At 38.5% G+C, this 24264-nt stretch overlaps 2 protein-coding genes across 3 annotated transcripts in view; one reads left to right on the top strand and one right to left on the bottom strand.

Moving 5' to 3' along the window:
* The window catches only part of Mat1 (CDK-activating kinase assembly factor), a 31263-nt gene extending 23871 nt beyond the window's left edge, over positions 1-7392 (top strand). For both annotated transcript variants that reach the window (XM_076177464.1, XM_076177465.1), the window contains exon 7: positions 6936-7392. In XM_076177464.1, the coding sequence (XP_076033579.1) occupies positions 6936-7139 (204 nt within the window). In that variant the 3' untranslated portion in view covers positions 7140-7392. The remainder of the gene's footprint in view (positions 1-6935) is intronic.
* A 1621-nt stretch (positions 7393-9013) lies between these two features.
* Positions 9014-24264, bottom strand: part of LOC143020583 (uncharacterized) — a 51862-nt gene continuing 36611 nt past the window's right edge. Inside the window, exons 2-5 of the mRNA XM_076177021.1 lie at positions 23539-23617; positions 22638-22729; positions 11542-11739; positions 9014-9944 (exon numbers count right to left, since the gene is read on the bottom strand). Of these exons, the coding sequence (XP_076033136.1) occupies positions 9840-9944; positions 11542-11739; positions 22638-22729; positions 23539-23617 (474 nt within the window). The 3' untranslated portion in view covers positions 9014-9839. The remainder of the gene's footprint in view (positions 9945-11541; positions 11740-22637; positions 22730-23538; positions 23618-24264) is intronic.

Below are 24264 nucleotides of genomic sequence, written 5' to 3'. Positions count from 1 at the left end.
TGCCAACAGCACTGTATGGAGCAGAAACATGGAACATAGAGAGGAAGAGAGAAGGATTTTGTATGTGTTTGAGATGAGGTGTCTGAGAAGTATGATGGGGGTTACTAGGCTAGATAGAGTGAGAAATGAGGAGGTGAGGGGGAGAAGAGGGATGGAAAGGGAGCTGGGAGATAGTGTTGATGAAAGGGTATTAGGATGGTTTGGACACATGGAAAGAATGAGTGAAGAAGGACTAGTAAAATAGGTATGGAAGACAGATATGGAGGGAGCAAACATGAGAGGACGTCCTAGGACGAGGTGGATGGATGGGGTGAAGGGGGCTTTGGGGAAGAGGGGAATGTCTGTTGAGGAAGGACGGGAGAGGACAGAAGACGGGTGAATGGAGAATGGTTGTATATGGAGGATGTTGTGATGCATGAGGTGGAATGGGCAGGGGGATGGGGGGTGAGGTAGTATGTGTGAGCAAAATTTGACGCAGCCCGAAGGGATTTCTCCCCGTCTTCTCCTTTTATGCAATGGGGGAACGGAGAGGGGGGGGTCGCCAATTTAATGAAGCGGCCTTGCTGTGGATGTGCTGTGTCTTGCGACACTGCTTCTGACCCAGGGCAGTGGACAAGGTGCAGGGATGACCCGTCATCCAGGAGGTGCTAAGATAAGAAGGAGGGTGGAGGGATGTGGAGTGTATTCAGGGATGGAATGGGTGGGAATGATTTTATTGCCTTTTCCTTTTTGGCTACCTCCCTAGTAATATAGCCTTGCTATATGTTTGTATGTATGTATGTATATATATATATATATATATATATATATATATATATATATATATATATATATATATATATGTATATATATATATATATGCACACACACCAAGGACTTTTTCCCCCATACTAAGAAGGGAGCATAAGTCAAAGACATAAATCCATTTCCACCCATTTCATCCCCGCATACTCCACACTCATTCACCACCCCTCTCTCCCTCTTTTCTTGGCTCTTCCTGGATGGCAGGTCATCTCTGAGTCTTGCCCACTGCCCTGGGTCAGAAGCAATGCAGCAAGACACAGCACATCCACAGCAAGGCCACTTCATTTAATTGATGACCCCCCCATCCAAACTGTCCTCTCATGTAGAAAAAAAAAGAAAGTGGGGAGAAATCCCTTCAGGCTGTGTCAGAACATCCTTCACACATACTCCCTCATCCCCCCTGTCCCCCACCCACTCTCTTCCATGCATCACAACATCATCCATATATACACAATCATTCTCCATTCATCCCTATCTTCTGTCTTCTCCCTTCTTTCCTCAACAGACACTCCCCTCTTTCCCAATGCCGCTTTCCTCCATCCATCCATCTTGTGCTTGGTCACCCCTTTATTTTCATTTCATCCACCTCTGCCTTCCACACCTCTTTCACTAATCTTTTTTCACTCTTTCCATGTGTCCAATACTCTTTCATCAATCCTATATCCCAACTCCTTTTCCACTCCCCACTCTCCTCCTCACCTCCTCATTTTTCACTCTATCCAGCCTAGTAACCCCAACCATACTTCTCAAGCATTTCATCTCAAACACATTTAAAATCTTCCTCTCTTTCTCTTATGTTCCATGTTTCTGCCCAATACAGTGCTGTCAGCACAATCACCCCTTCATACAATCTCCTCTTAGCATCCATTCCCAAATGTCTATTTCTCATTACACTTTTTAATCCCCCAAGGCATTTACTTGCTTCTCAATCTACATTCTACCTTCACCTCCACTCCTCCCTTTCCCACAACATTTGCCCCCAAGCATCTAAAGCTATTCACATCGTTCAGCCTCTCTCCCTTAATATTTTCTTCCAATTTACTGCCATCATCTCCCCTTGTACATCTCATCACCCTACTTTTACCTACATTTATCTTCAACTTCCTTCTTTTGCACACCTTTCCAAACTCCATCACTAACTTCCTTAATCCCTCCTCTGATTCTGGTACAAATGTAGTGTCATCAGCAAACAACAAATGGCTTATCTCCCATTTTTCTCTTATTTTTTTTAATCATCTCCAATCCCTGACCCATTACCCTTGTATTTACCTCTTGCACCACCCCATCCATGTACAAATTGAAGTAATGGCAACATGACGCATCCCTGGAAAAGTTCACCTCTACCTCAAACCACTCACTCTCTCCATTTCTAATTCTAACACAGGCTCTACTACTCTTGTAGATACTCTTGACTACTCTTAACATCTATCCTCCTATCTCATATATCTTCAATACCTCCCACAGTGCTTTCCTGTCTACCCTGTCATAACCCTTTTCCAAATCCATAAAGGCCTAAAAATGTCCTTACCTTTACCTAAAGTTTTCTCACATATCTGCCTTACCACAAAAATCTGATCCACTTAACCCCTACTTTTCCTTACTCCCTCTGTTCCTCTCCTAATCCTCTCAATCGAAACCCTCCAATAAGCCTTTACAACTACACTCAACAAACTGGTCCCTCTGAAACTACTACACTCACACTTGTCATCCAGCACTCTACCCTCTTTTAGACACACATTAAGCAACCTCACCAGCCAGTCTGCCATCACTGTACCTCCCTTTTTTTAGACACTTGCATGACATCCATCTAACCCAGGTGCCTTACATGCAGCCTGTAAAACAATTACAGGCTGCACAAATACAACACCTACAGACCATTTACACCATGAAACAAAAGTCCTCAAAGTCAAGGACCACCTCGACATGAGAGGCACACAAACACTTGCCGCAGCCACCACAAACACATCACACCCGCTACACTACATAGCAGAACAGCCACACACACCAAGAAACATTAAAACTACACCCAAAGACCTTTATTACGCACAGATACTCTCTTCTCTTCCTCCACAACCACCAAATACCAGCCTCCGGAAACATATTCATAATCATATCACTCACCGCTCCATTAACACACTGCTGCATGCCAGACCCCCTGATATCCACCCTTCTGAATCCTCTCTCCCACGAAAGGACAGAGTCCACTTGGCCAGACTGCGATGCGGTCACCACCCAGCACTTCTAAGCTACCAGAAGAGGCTGGACGACCGTGTTGTGAACAGCTGCCCAGGATGTAACACTTCACCCCATACCATACAACACATAATGGAAGACTGCATTATACACAATCATGCACGCAAACAACACAATATACACTCTATAAAGGATTTGTGGGAAAACCCAGTTTCGGCTGTGGCCTTCCTTGGGGAGACGGGACTGCTCGGACAGACAGTCTAGGGAACGACAACAACAACATGCTTTCATCTGCTTTCACCTTGTCTTTTCTTATTTTTCCTCATTTATCACTCATTTTCTTAGTTCCTCCCACTGCAACTACCTTTCTCTCCTTATCCTCTTTCACATTTAACAATTTCCTTAAATACTTTACCCATCTTCCTCTTACTGTCTGTTCCATTATCATCTCTTCATCTGCACCTTTTACCTTTTCTTCTCTTAATTTCCCTCCAAAACATCTTTTTATTAATTTAAAATTTTTCTGTCATACTCCCCCATTTCACATCTGCTCTCCTTTTGCCTCCATTATCTTACACTTTTTTTTTTTTTTTTTTACCTCTCATATGATTCTCTTCCCTTATTTTGTGACCAATCTGTGAATGCTTGTTTCTTCTCCTCTACAACGTTCTTTACTTCATCATCCCACCACTCGCAACCCTTCCTTTTATTTCCTCCCATCCTTCTTGTTCCACACACCATCTTTTACACCTTGTGACTCCCTCTTTGAAACATCCCCATTCCTATTCCACTCCTAGTTCTACTCTATCCTTCACTCCCTCCCACTCTTCTCTCAGGTTCTTCTTGTACTCCTACTTTTCTTTCTTATTTAAGCAGTTTACCCTAAGCACCTACCTACCTTCTGTCCTTTTCTTCTTACTCCATCTATCCTCCACTCTCAACTTACCTTTCACCAAAAATTGACTTGATATTCCACCACTCTCTCCCCCAAGAACATGTACATCCAAAACTCTTCCTACTCATCTCTTGATTACCACTGTATAGTCCATTAAAGCTTTATCTAGCCCCCTTCCATCCACCACCCTCTCCCGTGTGTACTTATGATTGACTTTCTTCCTAAACACTGTGTTAGCTATCATCAACTCTAGACACATCTCCACCATCAGTTCTCCACTACACTTTTTTCCTTGCACTTTGTAGGACTTTGTAGCATGGATTTTTACCAGTGGCAGGGTTTGAACTACTATTTCTTTGACCTTTGCTGAAAGTATTAATGCCCTAACCTGTTTGGCTAACAAACTTTGTACACAATTCATAATGATAATAATTGTTGCCTTGAGTCCCATTGGCTGGGAACCTTTAGCCCCACATTAGTAAACAATGGTCTTTGAATCTTTTCAAATGGCTTCTTACACCTTGTAAGTGAGGTAACTAGCCAAGGCAATCTATCCCATATCTGTCTATATCAAAAGCTTTTTCCTCCTTATAAGGGAGGTAGCCAAATCAAAGGCACATACCTACTCCCACCCATTCCACCCTGTAAGAGGCTGGTAGAAAGGGGTAGAAGACAGGTGTTGCATTTTTATGGGTTAGGTGTTTATAAACAACAGTCTGCAGGTGAGGAGTTGCATAAGTTTGATCTCCGCCTTGTGTTTATAAACAATGACCGGGGGGGAAAGGATAGTGGATAGGAGTGCTATCTATCATCCTTTCCCCCCTCTCATCTTAGCTCCTTGTGGATGATGGTTCATGAAGGGGGCCAAGGTAATCACTTACTTTTAACCCATTATACACCAATCCAACACATTTGATGATGATGATGATTTGGTTTAATGTTGCAAACTCCCCCCTATTGGGAGGCTAGGATGGTGCTCCTTACAGAGGAATTTGTAGCATAGAATTTAATGAACCATGCCTTCGGATTAACTTTACCGGTGGCAGAGTTTGAACTATCATCTCCTTGAACTTCACCACAAGTAATGACACTCTAATCCACTTGGCCATAGAGTTTCCTACAGTATACATAATGATAATAATAATTGTTGCCATGAGTCTCTGGCTGGACACCTTTAGCCCCACATTAGTAAATAGTGGTCCTTGAACCTTTTCAGATAGCTTCTTCTTGTAAGAGAGGTAGCCAGCCAAGTCAGTCACCCATTTTTAACCCATTCTACACCAATCCAACACCCATTTTGATGGTGATAATGATTCAGTTTAATGCCACAAACTCTCCCCTATCAGGAAGACTATTTATTATAAAACAGGGAGAAATGGGATGAAGGGAAAGGTACAAAAACTCAGGATGTTGAAGGAAAATGAGTGAAATTAAAAGTGACATTAAAGGAGTTGGTGCTGGAACTATGTGGTACAAGATGTTGAATGCCAAGGAAGACTTTGCACTATGGAATTTAACTAACCATGCCCTTGGTCCAACTCACTAGCAGCAGGATTTGAACTATTCTTACTTCAGCCTCTGCCAGTGATCATCCATTTTGAATTAATTTATTTTTAGGATGACCCGTCAAGGTAAGATGGAGGGAGGAGGGTGGAGGGGAGTGGAATGTATAGGAGATGGAAGGGGTGGGAGTGGTTTCTATGCCTTTTTCTTTTTGGCTACCCCCTGTGTAGGGAGAAAAAGCCTTTGGTATATGTATGTATGTATTTTTAGGAATTCAGTATAGCTAATACAGGTAGTCGTCGACTTACGACCTATGCGACTTACGACTGATCGACTTTACGACCACGAGATGGTGCAATAATATCTAACATTTAATAGAGTAATAGAATTGCAATGTTATGCCTGGCAGTGCAGTACATTACTCCGCACGCTGCGAGACGCGAGTACGATAGTTTTGGCAGGCTGCCGGCAGCGTCAGCATCCCAGCCAGCTAAATATTCTTTCATTTTGTTTGTTTGAAGTAAAATAGTTCCTAATTTTGCATTGCATTTTGTATTTTTGTATGTTTTGCAATTAATGAAATATCAACTTTTTATGCCTAGGCTAGTTTGTTGTCGATAACAATATGTTCGGTACAGTACTTAAACGAAAAGAATGTGTTTTGTTGAAATAAAAAATCCTAATTTTGCCTTACATTTTGTATTTTTATGTTTTGCAATTAATAAAATGTAACAGTATTTTTTTATGCCTAGTCTGTTGTCGATGACAAAATGTTCGGTACAGCATTTTGTATTTTTATGTTTTGCGATTAATGAAATGTAACAGTAAACTTTGTTTATGCCTAGTCTGTTGTCGATAACAATATTTTCGGTACAGTATGTAAACGAAAAGAATGTGTTTCGAAATATTTTTTTTCCTAATTTTGCTTTACAATGATTTTAATGTAACCAACAAAAAAGGATTTGTAGGTCAAAGATAACAGGACTTTATTCAGTATGCGTAGGCCTAGGCTACGTTTCCTAACGAAAATGATAAAAAGTTAATGAATACTAAACAACGTAGCTCAAAGATAATAAGATTTTATTCAGTATGCATACGTTTCCTAAAGAAAGTCTGATGGTAAAATAATACAAAGGTTAACAAATACAGTATTAAATATCATAGGTCAAAGATGATAGGATTTTATTCAATATGCTTAGGCCTAGGCTAAGTTTCCCAAAGAAAATCAGATGAAATTATAAAAAGGTTAAAAATACTATACAACATAGTTCAAAGATGCTAAGATTATTTCAGTATGCTAAATATACAAAATATATATTATATAAATGGTAATATATACTGTATATATATATATAGACCGACTTGCGTCCAGATCGACTTACGACCTGTCTGTCGTAACCGAACTCGGGCGTAAGACGATGACTACCTGCATACTCATTGTCTTCCAGGACTATAGTAGGGGGTGGAGGAGGAATGCCTTCATGGAGCACCAATTATATTCCTGTGTCATAATTTTAAGTTTTGTTTCAATACTTTGCAGAAGGGTACCTTATACTCCTACAAGGCTCCAGACTTACCTACAGTGTTACAGTCACCGAGTTGGGGTAATCTTGATAGTGATGGATTCCTTGGACATGTGCGAAAGTCGTCTCCCCAAGCCATGGCAGGAGGCTACACGGAACATTATGCATGTTTACGAGCTTTGCAGGAGTTCATGTGGGGGCATATACTGACTCCACGATAGTCCATATTTTTGTAAACAAGTATTTGGTTGTAATATTGCTGTATGGCATTTCATATTTTTTGTAAAAATTAGTATTATATTTTTTCTACAAGATGTTACAATACATTACATAGACCTTTTATGAAGATAGGAGGTGAATAAATGTTCAAAACATATTTGCAGTAAGATGTGCAAACTAATGAAGTCTTGCTGACCGGTATTTCAAGTCATCCACAGTTGTATAAAACTGTTTTAAATAAAATGAATAATTTAAGTGTTGTTTTATAATTCAGAATTGATTCATGATTCTTGAAAGACATTTTGATGTAAATGCCATATCTTCATTATCATCAAATGGCCAAGTCAAAGTATACACCAATCCTTCACTCAACCAAAACACATTGTATTGTCTTAGAAATACATATTCTGCATGGATTCATTCAAACCATGAAGTAGTACCAGTAGGATAGCAAAATACAAATACAATATTAAGACTTTGTATTTATTATAAAACAGGGAGAAGTGTGATGAAGGTAAAAGTACAAAAACTCAAAATGTTGAAGGAGAATGAGTGAAATTAAAAGTGACATTAAAGGAGTTGGCGCTGGAACTATGTGGTATGAGATGTTGGATGCCAATGAGGAGCTGAATGGTGAAATGAGGAACTAGAACAGTTGCATAAAGTAGGGGGGAAATGCTTATTGGTGTATAGATAAAAAATTAAGAAAGCATAAGAAAAGGTCGGAGAATTAAATAGAAAAGCTTGTGAGTGGAAAGTAAGGAAAGCAAGATATATGGAGTGAATGTTGATTTGGGACAGGAGTGTGTAATGTCATCATTCTTGTTTAATTTGAAAATTGCTGGAATAATGAGGAGTGACCTTAAGAATTACAAATAGGGGAGTAAAACTTTTTTTTTTTTTTTTTTTCAAAAAAATAATGCCTTGTATATACAGATAATACTTTTATTTTAGAAGAATGCTTTCAAGTATGATGAATGAGTTAAGAACAAGGAAGTCAAGATGGAGAAAAAAAATGCAGACAATACTGTTCTTTTAGTAGTTACAAAAATGTTTGCAAAGTATAATGAGTAAGTTTTACTGATCAATAGTAAGTGGTTTTGGGATTTATGCTCGTAAATGTCTTCATAAGCGATATCAGAAACGTGCACATGAAAAAATGGAAATTAAAAAGTAGGTGAATGATCCCTTCTCCCTCACTGTCGCTGATCAGGAGGGAGATATGCATGAAAGTAAAAGGAAGAGGGAAGAGAGTGATCATGGAGCGAGGGAGGGAGAGAAAGTGAGAGGAACCTTGAGAGCTGTGTATTCAAAATATCAGTGGAAGCACAGAAAGGGGTGTATGAATAGATAGTTGTTGTTGTTGTTGTCGTTCCCTAGACTGTCTGTCCGAGCAGTCCCATCTCCCCAAGGAATGCCACAGCCGAAACTGGGTTTTCCCACAAATCCTTTATAGAGTGTATGTTGTGTTGTTTGCGTGCATGATTGTGTATAATGCAGTCTCCCATTATGTGTTGTATGGTATGGGGTGAAGTGTTACATCCTGGGGAGCTGTCCACAATGCGGTCATCCAGCCTCTTCTGGTAGCTTAGAGGAGGCTGGATGACCGCATTGTGGACAGCTGCCCAGGATGTAACACTTCACCCCATACCATACAACACATAATGGAAGACTGCATTATACACAATCATGCACGCAAACAACACAACATACACTCTATAAAGGATTTGTGGGAAAACCCAGTTTCGGCTGTGGCATTCCTTGGGGAGACGGGACTGCTCGGACAGAGTCTAGGGAACGACAACAACAACAACTATCTATTCATACACCCCTTTCTGTGCTTCCACTGATATTTTGAATACACAGCTCTCAAGGTTCCTCTCACTTTCTCTCCCTCCCTCGCTCCATGAATAGATAGTTGTGCTGGCTGTCATGCATGGTTATGATGCCTAAGTGATGAATTTAAAAAATAAATGTGTTGAGGCTACAGAAATTATGTACTTAAGGGCCACATACAGAGTTGAGAAATATGAGTGTGTAGAGCATTGCCAATTGGGCTTAAAGTCAGTGTGGAAGCAGATCAAAGCTGTCTGGCTGAGCAAGTTTACAGTAAGGAAACTCCATTAAATTCCTCACTTAAAAAGGTTTTTCATAAGGAGGCACTGTACTAGCTCTATAGGGGGAAGTTTGTGATGTTAAACTGAATCAGTTGTGGAAGGATAGTTTGTGAAGGGAAAAGGGTCTAGATAGAATTGGGAGAAATAAAGGAGACCAGCCTGAGGTGGTTTGGTCATGTTTGAGAATAGATTAAAACAGGTTTCCTCAAAGGATTAATGAGTCTGATACTTGGAATAAGAGCAAAGGGTAGACCAAGGAGAAAATGGATAGATAGTATGTGATCATGCATGCATGATCAAGCAAAATTGTGCAAGGGAAGCAGAATAAATTTGAGAAGGATGTTCCATAAGAGAAATGCACCAAGAATGAACTGAGAGTATTATGGGGAAGTAATGTAATGCAATGTTCTTATGATTATATCAGGAAAGAGTGAAATGATGATTGAAATGGGAATGCAAAAGTGAGGATTTTGTTCTCCCATGCCTAACTACTCTCCATTGCAGAAAATGGTGTATATGGAGGTGGAAAGGTACAGAACACAGTTCTTACACTACTATGTGTACATGATGAGAAATTATATCTTGCTAAGATATCCAGTTGTTCACTTTTTGAGCCCAGAGAACATCACTCTTGGTGTCAATCTTGGTGAGTGTTCTGTTTGCAATGTCTTGAATTTTGAACTCCTTGACCTGAAATAGAAATAAGCCAGTTAAATTTAAGGATCTTTCCTCAACAATGTAAAAACATATTGCAGGGAAAGTGAGCCCAGGGCAACTTAAGATCTGTGATCATTATGACATATTTAAGCAGAGGTAAATTTACATTTTTGGAGCCCAGAGGCTTAAACTGTTAAAGTGGTGTCTGTGCAACAAGAAACAATAGGAAAAGTTTTGCTTCATAGCCCCTCTGATATTAACTGAAGCTTCATTCATTTCTTAGTAGATATTCCACCATATATGGGTTGTCACAAGAAGCAAGTTGAATTCTATTTATATCATTTGATGGGTCATAAAGAATTTACATAAATTCATAATTCAGTGTTTATGCATATAAACTCTACTTACATTTGATTTACTTGGACACTTAGGTTCATGGTATATAGCAGCTAGTTAATGATAAGGTCAAAGAGATGAATATCTTACTGATCAAACCTTTCTACTTAATGATCCATTACTTACACAACTGAATAACTCAGTGATATATTTTTTTTATTGCTAAAAGAAAACCCATAAGTACTATCACAAAGTTATCGGAATGTATCCTTTACTCAAGTTCTTACACCAGTGGTAGTAATATTTGGATGGAAAGATGGTCTTTTTGTGGAAATTTCTTCCCTGTTGTATACCAAGTCTATATTCTTAGAGAATTATGGCCTGACCTGGGAATCGAGGTCAGGTTCCCAGAGGCTGCAGGTCTTCAAGAAGGATTTGAGGCAACAGATTGAAAGATTGGCAGGATGTAAAGAAACAGAGTATTCTTGTATTGTGTAAGGTGCCTCTTTGGGAAATCAAAATAGGGATTAGGAAACACATGGTACTTGTAAGCTATTGATCTGAGAATCTTGGGTCACACCAATAATGATGCCAAGGGGATTTCTTCAAGGGGTTTTAGTAGCACTATAATTTCCTTCTACCTACCTTCCTCCAAGTCTTCAGTTTATGAAGACTAGTACTGTGTTTACAAAAATAGGAATCTAAATCTCCTCAGTTTATGGTGTCATAGTTCATCTCTCATTTGCTGAAGAAGAGTGGATAGGATCCTGCCTTCAATTTACTTTTGCTTGATCTTTCCTTATGTTGTGGCAAAGTATAGAAAGTTCAGTCAGAATGAATTGAGATGGTCAGTCCTTCGAGAGCAGTGCACTTTACTGCTGGACAGGTAGTGCATTACCAAAAAATCTGGGGTGTATTTCTGCCAATGTGTATTATATACATATATATGTATATATATGTATGACAATGATGATGTATATATGTGTGTGTGTATATATATATATACATACATATATATATATATATATATACATATATATATATATATATATATATATATATATATATATATATATATATATATACAATGTGTATATGTATACATATATATAGATTTTTCAGTAATGCACTACCTGTCCAGCAGTAATGCGCCCAGCTCCGAGTCCTTCCACTATAGAGTGAGGTGACCTGTTACAGCCTCAACCCTTTCCATCTGGCCATATTTTCAGCCCTAAGCCCCTCATACAGAGAAGTTCTGGTCACCACTACACTCTCTCACAGCAAAATGTCTTACCGATTTAGTATTTTTCCTGAGGACAACAACAATGCTAATCTGGAAGATTGCAGTAAGGAGGATACCGAAGAGGAGGATACAGTTCTTTGGTGAGGCACTTCCCATATAAAGGCACATAAGGACAGCTCCTGCAACAGCTCCGGCTGACATGATTGGGGTGAACACCAGAAGCCACATATTCCGGTAATGGAAGATACGCTGCAACAAATACATTATGGTAGGATATATATATGTATATATATATACACATATATACATATATATATATATATATATATATATATATATATATATATATATATGTATTGACTATATTATGACAAATAAGATTGAAAGTGAAAGAAGTTGATGAGGAGATATGGGAGAATTTACGCCTTTGTGATCAAGACCCTGCGGGTCGAAACGTTAAGGCGTAAATTCTCCCATATCTCATCAACTTCTTTCACTTTCAATATATATATATATTTATATATATATATATAATATATATATATATATATATATATTATATATAAATATATAAGTATATATATATATATATATATATATATATATATATATATATATATATATATATATATATATATATATATATATATATATATATGCAGAAAAAACCACTGGGAAATAAGAAGCTTATATATATCCACCTATGTCTCTAACTGTGTATTCCTTGATAATGTCTTAAATAGACGAAAACGTTCGGACTAAGCTTCTTATTTCCCAGTGGTTTTTTCTGCTCATTATTTTCACGCGTGCCTTGTGAATTTACTGCAATATATATATATATATATATATATATATATATATATATATATATACTTATATATATACTTATATATATACATAAGTATATATATATATATATATATATACTTATATATACATATACTTATATATATACTTATATATATACATATACTTATATATATACATATATATATACTTATATATATACATATAAGTATATATATATATATATATATATATACATATATATAAGTATATATATACTTATGCAGATTTTTTAGCATACTTTGGCATACTCTTGTGTAGAAAACTATTTTAAAAATCACAGCAGCAATGCAGATACTGTATTCAGTATTTTTTTAAATATCTCAGATTTTTCTAGCAAGAAAGTTGATGTTTTCTGGAAGCTAGAGAATGGTGTAGTAAGATTATGATTAAACTTAGTAAGTAGCAGAACAGAATTAGGGTAGATCTCGTGTTTAAAGACATTATTTTCTCAATCATAATAAGAGTGAAGGCCTAAGCTCATGAGGGATTTCTTAAGATAGTGATACATCAGGACAGTAGTAAAGGATAAGAGGTTAGGATGGAGGGCAGTGGCTTTTGGAATCATGCCAAGATCACTACTGGTACCTGTAATGTTTTTCATCACTGTAAATAGATAACATGGCTGAAGGAGCAAGTTTTGCTAACTTATTTGCAGACAATACAGATTGACCTCTAATTAATGGACACTGCATTACCGGATATCGGATGCAACGGACAAAATCCGCTGGTCCGGTCCAACAGTCTAAATTTCGCGGGTAGGGTGAATGCGTCCGTTAGTTCGGAGTTTGTCCACTAAATGGCTGATGGTGTGATGGTGCGCACTTTGTTTTGTTTACTAGTTAACAAGATCGTGATCCGTGTGGACGCTTGGACGTTTATTAGCTGTGTCTGAGGTGTTTTTGCTGTGTTTTTTGGTGTTTTTGGTGATCTCCCTCCCAATACACACACACACAAAAACCACTCCAAATCAATGGATTATTCACATCAACGGACACCGTTACCCTCCTTTTAGTCCATTAATGAGAGGTCAATCTGTACACAGATCATGAAGAGAAGATTAGATGAGGAAGACTGCAAATTATTATAAAAGGATCTTAACAGAGTATATAATTGGAACCAAGTATGAAAAATAAACTTAAATGAAAAAATCTGCAAAATATTGGGGATGAATACAGGTTCAAAAGACCACCTATGACCTACTCTATAGTAAGTGAAATGATTACGAAAAATGGAGGAAAAGGATCTGATGGTGATGGCCATGAGTGATTTGTCACCCAACAAGTGCATTAGCATGATTGTGGGTTAGACATATAGACTATTGATGAATACAAAACTAGCTTTCCATAATACTCACATACATACATACATAGATGTAAAAACAGTGTGTGCAAATACTATTCATGATTTTAAGAATAAACTTGATGCTAAAAGATACGAAGACGGGTCACCACGAGCATAGCTCCCTTCCCATATAATACAACTAGGTAAATATACCAAACGCTTTTTCTCCCTTATACAGGAGGTAGCCAAAAGACAAAGGCATAGAAACCACTCCCATCCATTCCATCCCCTACATACTCCACTCCCCTCTACCCTCTTCCCTCCCTCTTATCATAGCAACTCCTGGCACCTCTTATCTTGACACCTCCGTAAAAACATAATACTGACATATGATGAGAAACTCCAAGAATTTAATCCACCCCAGAGTCCTGTATGCAGTAATGGTGTAAAAAAAAAAAAAAAAAAAAAAAAAAAAATCGGTTTGATCCCCAACCTGGAAGAAGAACCACATTAGGGGAAATAAGATTAATGAAACTGACCAACATTAAGAGAAAGAGGTGATTTGGTTGCAGAGTTCAGTTCAATGAAAAGTTTGAGACAGGAGGGCATCACAAGGTCATGGTAATAAACTGAAGAAGGTTACATATCTTAAAAAAGAAAGAAAAAAAAAAATATATATATATATATATATATATATATATATAAATATATATATATATATATATATATACATATATATATATATAAATATATATATATATATATATATATATATATAAATATATATATATATATATATATATATATATATATATATATGTATATGTATATATATCCCCATCTGGGGCATTGCCTGCTTGTTATTGTGGCAAAGTAGCATGCAGTTGATACTTTAGGGTTTATATGGGGCGCCCCTATGGACCAGAGCCACACATCATTTTGTCTATGATAGAGGAAAAATCTGTTCATATAGAAATGATGACACTTTTATACTACGACTGTCCCTCCGTTATGCTGTCCCCCAACCCCTTGTTGCTATCCTGTACCATTTCTCTGAGTATTCTCTTTCTGTGGTGGGGGAAAAGAATACTGCCACCAAGTATTCCCCACTTGAATCGTAAGAGGCGAGAAGAAAGGAACAGGTATTGGGACTAGGCATCCTTCTCCTTGTAGCCCCACAGGGGACATTCCTAAATGAAAAAGTAAAGGCATAAGAGGATCTGGGAGTTTTCGGACCAGCACCCTAAGGTTTGGGTCTTTTAATGTGCGTGGATGTGGTACAGATGAGAGTAAAAGGGAAGAGATAGGTAGTATGTTTGTGAGAAGAAAGATGGATGTGTTGGCTTTGAGTGAAACTAAGTTGAAAGGGAAGGGTGAGTGTAAGTTTGGGAGTGTAAGTGGGAGGTTATCAGGAGTGAAGAGAGGGCAAGGGAGGGAAGGGGTGGCTATCCTAGTAAGTGAAGAGATAGGTAAATGTGTAGTGGAGTGGAAGGAGGTTTCCTCAAGGATAATGTGGATAAAGGTGAAACTGGGAAAGGAGATGTGGGTCTTTGTAAGTGCATATGGGCCTGGCAGTAAGAAGAGTGTAGAAGAAAGGGAGGCCTTTTGGATAGATTTAAATGAATGCATAGAGGATTTAGGGAGAAATGTCAATGTAATAGTACTGGGAGACCTTAATGCTAGGGTAGGAAATGGTCCAATTGATGGAGTGGTTGGGAAATGTGGAGTTCCAGGAAAGAATCGTAGTGGAGAGTTGATGGTGGAAATGTGTCTAGAAAGAGAGTTGATGATGGCAAATACAGTGTTTCGGAAGAAAGTCGAGCATAAGTACACATGGGAGAGGGTGGTGGAGGGAAGGGTGGTAGATAGAGCGTTAATGGATTATGTAGTGGTAAATAGGATTATGATAGGAAGAGTTAAGGATGTACATGTGCTAAGGGGAGAGGGTGGGGGAATATCAGATTAATTTTTGGTGGAAGGTAAGTTGAGAGTGCAGGATAGATGGAGAGAGAGGAAAGGGACAAAAGGTAGAGAGGTTCTTAGAGTGAACTCTTTGAATGAAAAGGAAAAGGAGAAGGAGTACAAAAAGAAGTTGAAGGAGGAGTGGGAGGGAGTGAAGGATAGAGTAGAGCTAGGTGTGGAGGAGGAATGGGGATAGTTCAAGGAGGGAGTCATAAAGTGTGCAAGGATGGTGTGTGGAACAAGAAGGACAGGAGGAAATAGAAGGAAGGGTAGTGAATGGTGGGATGAAGAAACAAAGAAGGTTGTAGAAGAGAAGAAACGAGCTTTCACAAATTGGTTACAAAATAGGACGAGGAAGGCATATGAGAGGTACAAAGAAAAGAAAAGAGAAGTAAAGCAAAAGGTAAAGGAGGCAAAGAGGAGAGCAGATGTGAAATGGGGTAAGAGTATGACATAAAATTTTGAAAGTAATAGAAAGATGTTTTGGAAAGAAATTAAGAGAGGAAGAGGAGGCGAATCAAGTAGAGAAGAAAAGGTAAAAGGTGCAGATGGAGAGATGATAATGGAAGAGATGGCAGTAAGGGGAAGATGGGCAGAATATTTTAGGGGGTTGCTAAATGTGAAGGAGGATAGGGAGGGAAAGATAGCTGCAGTGGGAAACGCTAAGAAAATGAGTGTGATGAATGAGGAGAAATAAGGAAGGATGAAGTGAAGGCAGTTGTTAAGATGATGAAAGCAGGTAAAGCACCTGGTCTGGATGGGTGCCATGCAGAATGTCTGAAAAAGGGAGGTACAGTGATGGTGGACTGGCTGGTGAGGTTATTTAATGTTTGCTGGAGAGAGGGTAGAGTGCCGGAGGACTGGAGGAGTGCCTGTATAGTTCCTCTTTACAAGGGAAAAGGGGACAAGTGTGAATGTAGTAGTTTCAGAGGGATTAGCTTGTTATGTGTAGTTGGGAAGGCTTATGGGAGGATCTTGATTGAGAGGATTAGGAGAGGAACAGAGGAAGTAATTGGTGAGGAACAGTGTGGATTTAGGACAGGTAGAGGTTGTGTAGATCAGATCTTTGTGGTAAGACAGATATGTGAGAAAGCTATAGGAAAGGGGAAGGATGTTTTTTGGGCCTTTATGGATCTGGAAAAGGCTTATGATAGGCTAGACAGAAAGGCACTGTGGGATGTTATGCAGATATACGGGATAGGAGGAAAGCTTCTGGGAGCTGTCAAGAGTTTTTATGAGAGTAGTAGAGCTTGTGTCAGGATTAGAAATAGAGAGAGTGAGTGGTTCGAGGTAAAGGTGGGACTTCGTAAAGGATGCGTTATGTCGCCCTGGCTGTTCAACTTATACATGGATGGGGTAGTGCGAGAGGTAAATGCAAGGGTAGTGGGTCAGGGATTGGAGATGGTTAAAGAAAATGGAGAAAAGTGGGAGGTGAGCCAACTGTTGTTTGCTGACGACACTGCGCTTGTGGCAGGATCGGAGGAGGGATTGAGGAAGTTGGTGGCAGAGTTTGGGAGAGTATGTGATAGAAGAAAGCTAAAGATAAATGTGGGTAAAAGTAAGGCGATGAGATGTACAAGGGGTGAAAGTGGCAGTAGACTGGAAGTGAGCATTAAGGGAGAGCGACTGGAGGAAGTGGATAGTTTTAGATACTTGGGTGCAAATGTGGCAGGAAAAGGTGGAGTGAAGGTGGAGATAGAATGTAGATTGAGAGAAGCAAGTAAATGCCTTGGTGCATTAAAGAGTGTAATGAGGAATAGACATTTTGGAATGGATGCTAAGAGGAGACTGTATGAAGGAGTGACTGTGCCAACAGCACTGTATGGGGCAGAAACATGGAACATAGGAGAGGAAGAGAGAAGGTGTTTGAATGTGTTTGAGATGAGGTGTCTGAGAAGTATGGTGGGGGTTACTAGGCTGGATAGAGTGAGAAATGAGGAGGTGAGGAGGAGAACAGGGGTGGAAAGGGGGTTGGGAGATAGGGTTGATGAAAGAGTATTAGGATGGTTTGGACACATGGAAAGAATGAGTGAAGAAAGACTAGTAAAAGAGGTATGGAAGGCAGATGTGGAGGGAGTGAACATGAGGGGATGTCCTAGGATGAGGTGGATGGATGGGGTGAAGGGGGCTTTGGGGAAGAGAGGAATGTCTGTTGAGGAAGGACAGGAGAGGACAGAAGACAGGGGTGAATGGAGAATGGTTGTATATGGATGATGTTGTGATGCATGAGGTGGAATGGGCGGGGGGATGGGGGGTGAGGTAGTATGTGTGAGCAAAATTTGATGCAGCCCGAAGGGATTTCTCCCCGTCTTCTCCTTTTATGCAATGGGGGGGTCGCCTATTTAATGAAGTGGCCTTGCTGTGGATGTGCTGTGTCTTGCGACACTGCTTGTGACCCAGGGCAGTGGACAAGGTGCAGGGATGACCCGTCATCCAGGAGGTGCTAAGATAAGAGGGAGGGTGGAGGGGTGTGGAGTGTATTCAGGGATGGAATGGGTGGGAATGATTTTATGCCTTTCCCTTTTTGGCTACCTCCCTTGTAAGGGGGGAAAAGCCTTGGTATATGTATGTATGTATATATATATATGTACAACACTGAATGGGTTCCAGTGATTTGAGATACATTTTATCAACAACAATGCACTTTAATTCTAAGCCATTAACATCGGGAGACCCAATGGAGGCCGACATGCAGAAGTTGAAATGCGGTACTGTCAAGGACTCGAACCCGGCGGTCATATGACAAGTGCTGTGATGACTTACCAATTATCTTCGACTTCACCTCTATCGTCTGGTCATCGTTTGTTGACATTCCTTCCGACTTCCGGGGCCCGTTCGCCCCCTTCCTCATTTCCTACCATTTTCCTCAATAATCCCTCCCTTTCTCCTTTTTCTTTACCTTCCCACTACACCAAGAGCTTTCCCCTTTCCTACTAATACAACACAGGTACTCCCTCCTTGTTGAGATCCGCGAAATTTGAATTTTTTCCTGGAGTTCCAAACTTCGCTGTTACTTCGACTGTCGTGTGTGTGTGTGCTGAAACATCAACTTCTGAAATAACCTAAAAGTAGACAAAGCCAACTGAAAAAACGTAACTTTAAAGCTAGATATGGTAAATGGAGAGAAGAGACAGTGCCCATGAGATTAGCTCTTTTCCTGTATATTGCAATTAGGAAAACACACACACACACACACACACAAACACACGACAGTCGAAGTGACAGCGAAGTTTGGAACTCCAGGAAAACTTCAAATTTCGTGGATCACAACGACGAGGGAGTACCTTTGTTGTATTAGTAGGAAAGGAGAATGTTCGTGGTGTGGTGGGAAGGCGAAGAAAAAGGAGAAAGGGAGGGATTACTGAGGAAAATGGAAGGAAATGAGGAAGGGGACGAACGGGCTCCGGAAGTCAGAAGGAATGTCAACGAGAGGTGCGCAGACGATAGAGGTGAAGTCGAGGACGATAGTAAAAATGTAAAAATGAGAAATATAGATAAGAGCAGTGCAGTGGAAGGTGAAGATAATTATTTCCATGAATTTGATGAGGGAGGAGATGACAACCTACCCCGATTAGCAAGTCTAGAGGAAGAACTAGTGAATATGAACAAACAGTGGGAGGTTAGGTTCAGTCAACTTGCACGGATTACACAAAGAGTTGATAAATTGGAAGAACCAAAGAAGGAGAACCAAAACCTAAACAAAGAAATAGAAGAATTAAAAAGACAGTTAAAAGAAGTAAAGGATGAGAATGAGGAATTAAATAATAATAAAAAAGAGAATAAAGAGTCCACAGCAAAAAAGGTACAGGGTTGGAGAAAAGTCCAAGAGAACAACAAAATTGAATTTAGAGATATAGTAACACAACAGATGAAAGAATAAACTAAGGATATAGTTATTAAAGTGATGAGGGAGAAGGAGAATATAGTAAGAGACTTAGCGAATAAAATAAATATATAATTATATTAAGGATGGAAGAAAAGCATAATACAAATAGGACTACAAGAGTAAAAGAGAAGGAAAAGGTAAACAAGATATTAGAAGTAGTTCAATAGGATGAACAAGAAACAGGAAAAGAAAGAATTGGACATAATGGGAATTGTAGAGACAAAATTGAAAGGTCCACTGCCACCCAACAGTGTAGGACTTGGTGCATATAATTATTGGATTAGAATCAGAGAGGTAAAACAAGGGGGTGGAGTTATGATCCCGACTACGAAGGATATAAATGTGAGCAATGTCACATATGAAAAGAATAGAGTAGAGATGATTATGATGGAAGTGGAGGACAGGGATGTGAAGAGCAGGAAGTTTGTGGTAAATTATGTGCCTCCTAAAATGGCCTCGTGGGAAGAGAGAGGACACAAAAATATGTTAGAAGACACAAGGTTAACACTAAATGAGATAATGGAGGACGGAGGAAGAATAATTATAATGGGTGACTTTAATTGTAAAGAAATCTGCTGGAAAGAGATGACAGTGAGGGGTGGAGACAACCTATGGGGAAATGCACTACTTGATGTGATTATAGAACATATATCGACGCAATGGATTCAAGAGAATACTAGGTATAGAAATGAGGAAGAACCATCAAGACTGGACCTAATAATCACATCAAAACCTGAAATAGTGGAAAAGATTGAATATAAGACACCAATAAGTAAAAGTGACCACATATTGGTTGAACTGGAACTAAATGAGGAAAAATACATGGAAAAAATGAACAATATAGAAAGGGAAGATTGATGTATGAAAAAACAAATTTTGTTAAAATAAGATGATTCTTTCAAAAAGCAGACTAGGAAAGAATACATAAGGAGGAAACAACAGTAGAAGAGAAATGGAATATTTTGACAAACATTTATAAAGGAGTGGGAAATTATGTCCCAAGACTAAAGCAAGAAAAAGAATATGTAAAGTGCTGGTACAACAAAAGATGTAGGGAGTTAAAAGACAAAAGAGATAAAGCTTGGATAAAATTGAAAAAATACAAAAGATCTGAAAATGGAAAACATATACTAGTTATAGAAATAAATATGTACAAGTGTGCAGAGAAGAAAAGAGAAAATACGAAAAAATGTCATATAAAAATGTAAAGATCAACCAAAACTATTTTACAGATTTGTAAACAACAAACTGAAAAACAATCAAGAATTAGAGAAACTACGGTAAGGAGGAATTGAATAAACAGAGGAAATAGAAATGGCAGAAATTATGAACAAGCATTTTAAATTGGTGTTTACAAGGGAGAACATACAACCTATAGATATCGAATGGGAGGAGAAAGTCCCCCCTATGAAAGAGATAGAAGTATCAAGGAATGAAATAATGAAACATTTGAGTAATCTTGATGTCAGAAAATCGCATGGACCAGATGAAATAGCAAAATGGATTTTGAGAGAATGCAGGAATGAACTAACAGACAAAATACATAGCCTAATTAACAGTTCATTGAAAGAAGGAAAAGTTCCAGAAGATTGGAAAAGAGCAAATATAGTACCAATATATAAAGGGGGAAACAAGGAAGACCCTACTAACTATAGACCGGTCTCTCTAACAAGTACGATAGCAAAAATTTGTGAAAGAATTATCAAAAGTAGATGGGTAAGGCATTTGGAAAAAAAAAAAAAAAACGTACTAAATCCAAGGCAATTTGGATTCAGACAAGGACGATCATGCGTCACAAATTTAATGTGTTTCTATTCAAGACGATGTAATACACGAAAGAGATGGATGGGCTGATTGTGCATTTCTAGACCTGAAAAAAGCTTTTGATAAGGTGCCACATAAGAAGTTGCTTAAGAAATTAGAAACTGCAGGAGGAATACAGGAAAAACTACTGAAGTGGATAGAAGACTTCTTGCATGAAAGAAAAATGAGAGTAGTGATAAGAGGCAAACACTCTAATTGGGATGAAGTGATAAGTGGTGTTCCACAAGGAACAGTTCTGGCCCCAATAATGTTTGCTATATATATATCAATGATATGGATAAAGGAATTGAAAGTTATATGAGCTTCTTTGCGGATGATGCAAAATTTTTGAAAAAAGTGAACACTGAAGAAGATTGTGAGTCGCTACAGAGTGATCCCAATAAAGTATGGGAATGGAGTAGGAAGTGGGAGATGGAATTCAGTATTAAGAAGTGTAGTATAATGGAATTTGGAAAAAGCAAAAAATTAATAGTGGGATAATATAAATTGGGAGAAGAAGGAATAAAAAAGTAGAAAATAAGAAGGACCTGGGAGTCATTATTATGAATAATATGTCCCCTGAGAAACATATAAAAAAAAAATTGGAGAAACTTATAATCTAACAAGAACAAGCAAAGTGGCATTTACATACCTGGATGAAGAAATGGTGAAGAAAATACTAGTCACTCTGATAAGACCAAGATTGGAATATGCAGCGACGACGTGGTCACCAAGTACAAAAAAAAAATGTATAACAAAACTTGAAAGAATACAAAGAGCAATTACAAAATTGGCACCAACACTCTCAAAACTATCATATGAAGAAAGACTAGCAAAACTTGAACTACAGACACTAGAGCAAAGAAGAGAGAGAGGAGATTTGATAGCTATTTACAAAATCATGAAAGGAATAGAAATTATTGATAGAGAGAATCTGATAAAATGGGATGATAGAAATACAAGAGGACACGGAAAGAAAATCAAGAAAGACAGTTATAGAAGAGATATGAAAAAGAACAGCTTTCCTCACAGAGTAATAGACATTTGGAACAAGTTAGATGAGAAAGTGGTGTGTGCAAAAACAATACATGAATTTAAAAACAGTTTAGATAAAATGAGATATGAAGACGGGACACCACGAGCATAGCTCCCCTTCCCGTAAAATAAAACTAGGTAAATACACACACGCACACCCACCCAAAGCTGAAACCACACATAAATTTAAAGCTAGACATAATAATTACAGAGTAAGAGAAAGGATCCCGGTACGCTACAGTCGGGTAAATACAAACATATATCAATACAAATGAACATACATAGTCACGTCTATATTGTATACACATTGATTTACATGACTAATGCTTACATCATTCAGTCCGTCGCACCCAGTCATGTTGGTTAGGAAGGCAAAGATGGTAACACCGAGCCAGACACTGAAAAACACCTGCAGGATTGATTCTGAAATAGAAAGACAAAGTTGATATGTATTTGGATCACATGGTCATATGATATATAAACTGTATTTGTTTATTCACTTATCTATTCATGTATGTATATATATACATATATATACATATATATATATATATGTGTATATATATATACATACATATATATATATATATATATATATATATATATATATATATATATATATATATATGAAGGTGGAAAAAGAAAACACGGGTCTAGTTCCGAGTTTCTGAGTTTATTTCTGACCGGTTTCTCTCTATGCTTCTTCATAGTAAGAAGCATAAAGCGAAACCGATAACTAATAAATTCACAAACTCGTAACTAGACCCGTGACTTTTTTTTCCACCGTCATCAACTTGTCACAATGTACCAGCATATATATATACATATATATATACATATATATATATATATATATATATATATATATATATATATATATATATACATATATACACACATGCTGAATGATGTTTCACTTCAGTCACACACCGCCGCCAATCCTTATGATTGCTTCGACCAAGCTCCCACGTAACCACCCTTCTCATTCAAAACAGCTACTAAACCGAGCATATAAGAACATAAGAATAAAGGAGACTGCAAGAGACCATAAGGCCTACACTAGGCATATCTCTACTTCACAGAGTTGGAGGAGCCCCTCTTGGGGACCCTAACTAGTTTCACAATTTTTTCAGTCAAGTTTCCATATACCTAAGGTAAAGGACCAAAGTCCAGAATGTTCCAGTTCACCCAACCCTGACAATGAGGTAATGTTCTTTGGAAGAGCTACTCACCTCCTGTGGAACAGTTCTTGTCACAAGGCCAAGTGGTAATCCCGACCGAGCTGGTAAAGGTGCCAACTGCCAGTTCCGCCTGCAATGACAGATGATTCTCAGTGAGTCCAAGGTAAGGAATTGTAACTGGAAGAGCGGGTAAGGACAGTGAAGGGACAAAAACTGCCTAATGATAACAGTCAATATGTAAAGTGCCTAGCCCAAAGGTCAGTAACTTGTGTGTTCAAGGTAAGGAATTGTAACTGGAAGAGCGGGTAAGGGCAGTGAAGGGACAAAGGTTGCCTATTAATAACAGTCAATATGTAAAGTGCCTAGCCCAAAGGTCAGTAACTTGTGTGTTCAGGGTAAGGAATTGTAACTGGAAGAGCGGGTAAGGACAGTGAAGGGACAAAAACTGCCTAATAATAACAGTCAATATGTAAAGTGCGTAGCCCAAAGGTCAGTAACTTGTGTGTTCAGGGTAAGGAATTGTAACTGGAAGAGCGGGTAAGGACAGTGAAGGGACAAAGACTGCCTAATAATAACAGTCAATATGTAAATTGCCTAGCCCAAAGGTCAGTAACTTGTGCGTTCAGGGTAAGGAATTGTAACTGGAAGAGCAGGTAAGGACAATGAAGGGACAAAGGCTACCTGATAATAACAGTCAATATGTAAAGTGTCTGACATAAAGGTCAGTAACTTGTGTGTTCAGGGTAAGGAATTGTAACTGGAAGAGCAGGTAAAGAC

The sequence above is a fragment of the Oratosquilla oratoria genome, chromosome 40 (assembly GCF_046742065.1).
Source record: "Oratosquilla oratoria isolate Oo_2021 chromosome 40, ASM4674206v1, whole genome shotgun sequence".
Taxonomy (NCBI): Eukaryota; Metazoa; Arthropoda; class Malacostraca; order Stomatopoda; family Squillidae; genus Oratosquilla; species Oratosquilla oratoria.
The sequence above is the reverse complement of the archived record's forward strand: the minus strand, read 5'-3'. Positions and strand labels throughout refer to the sequence as shown.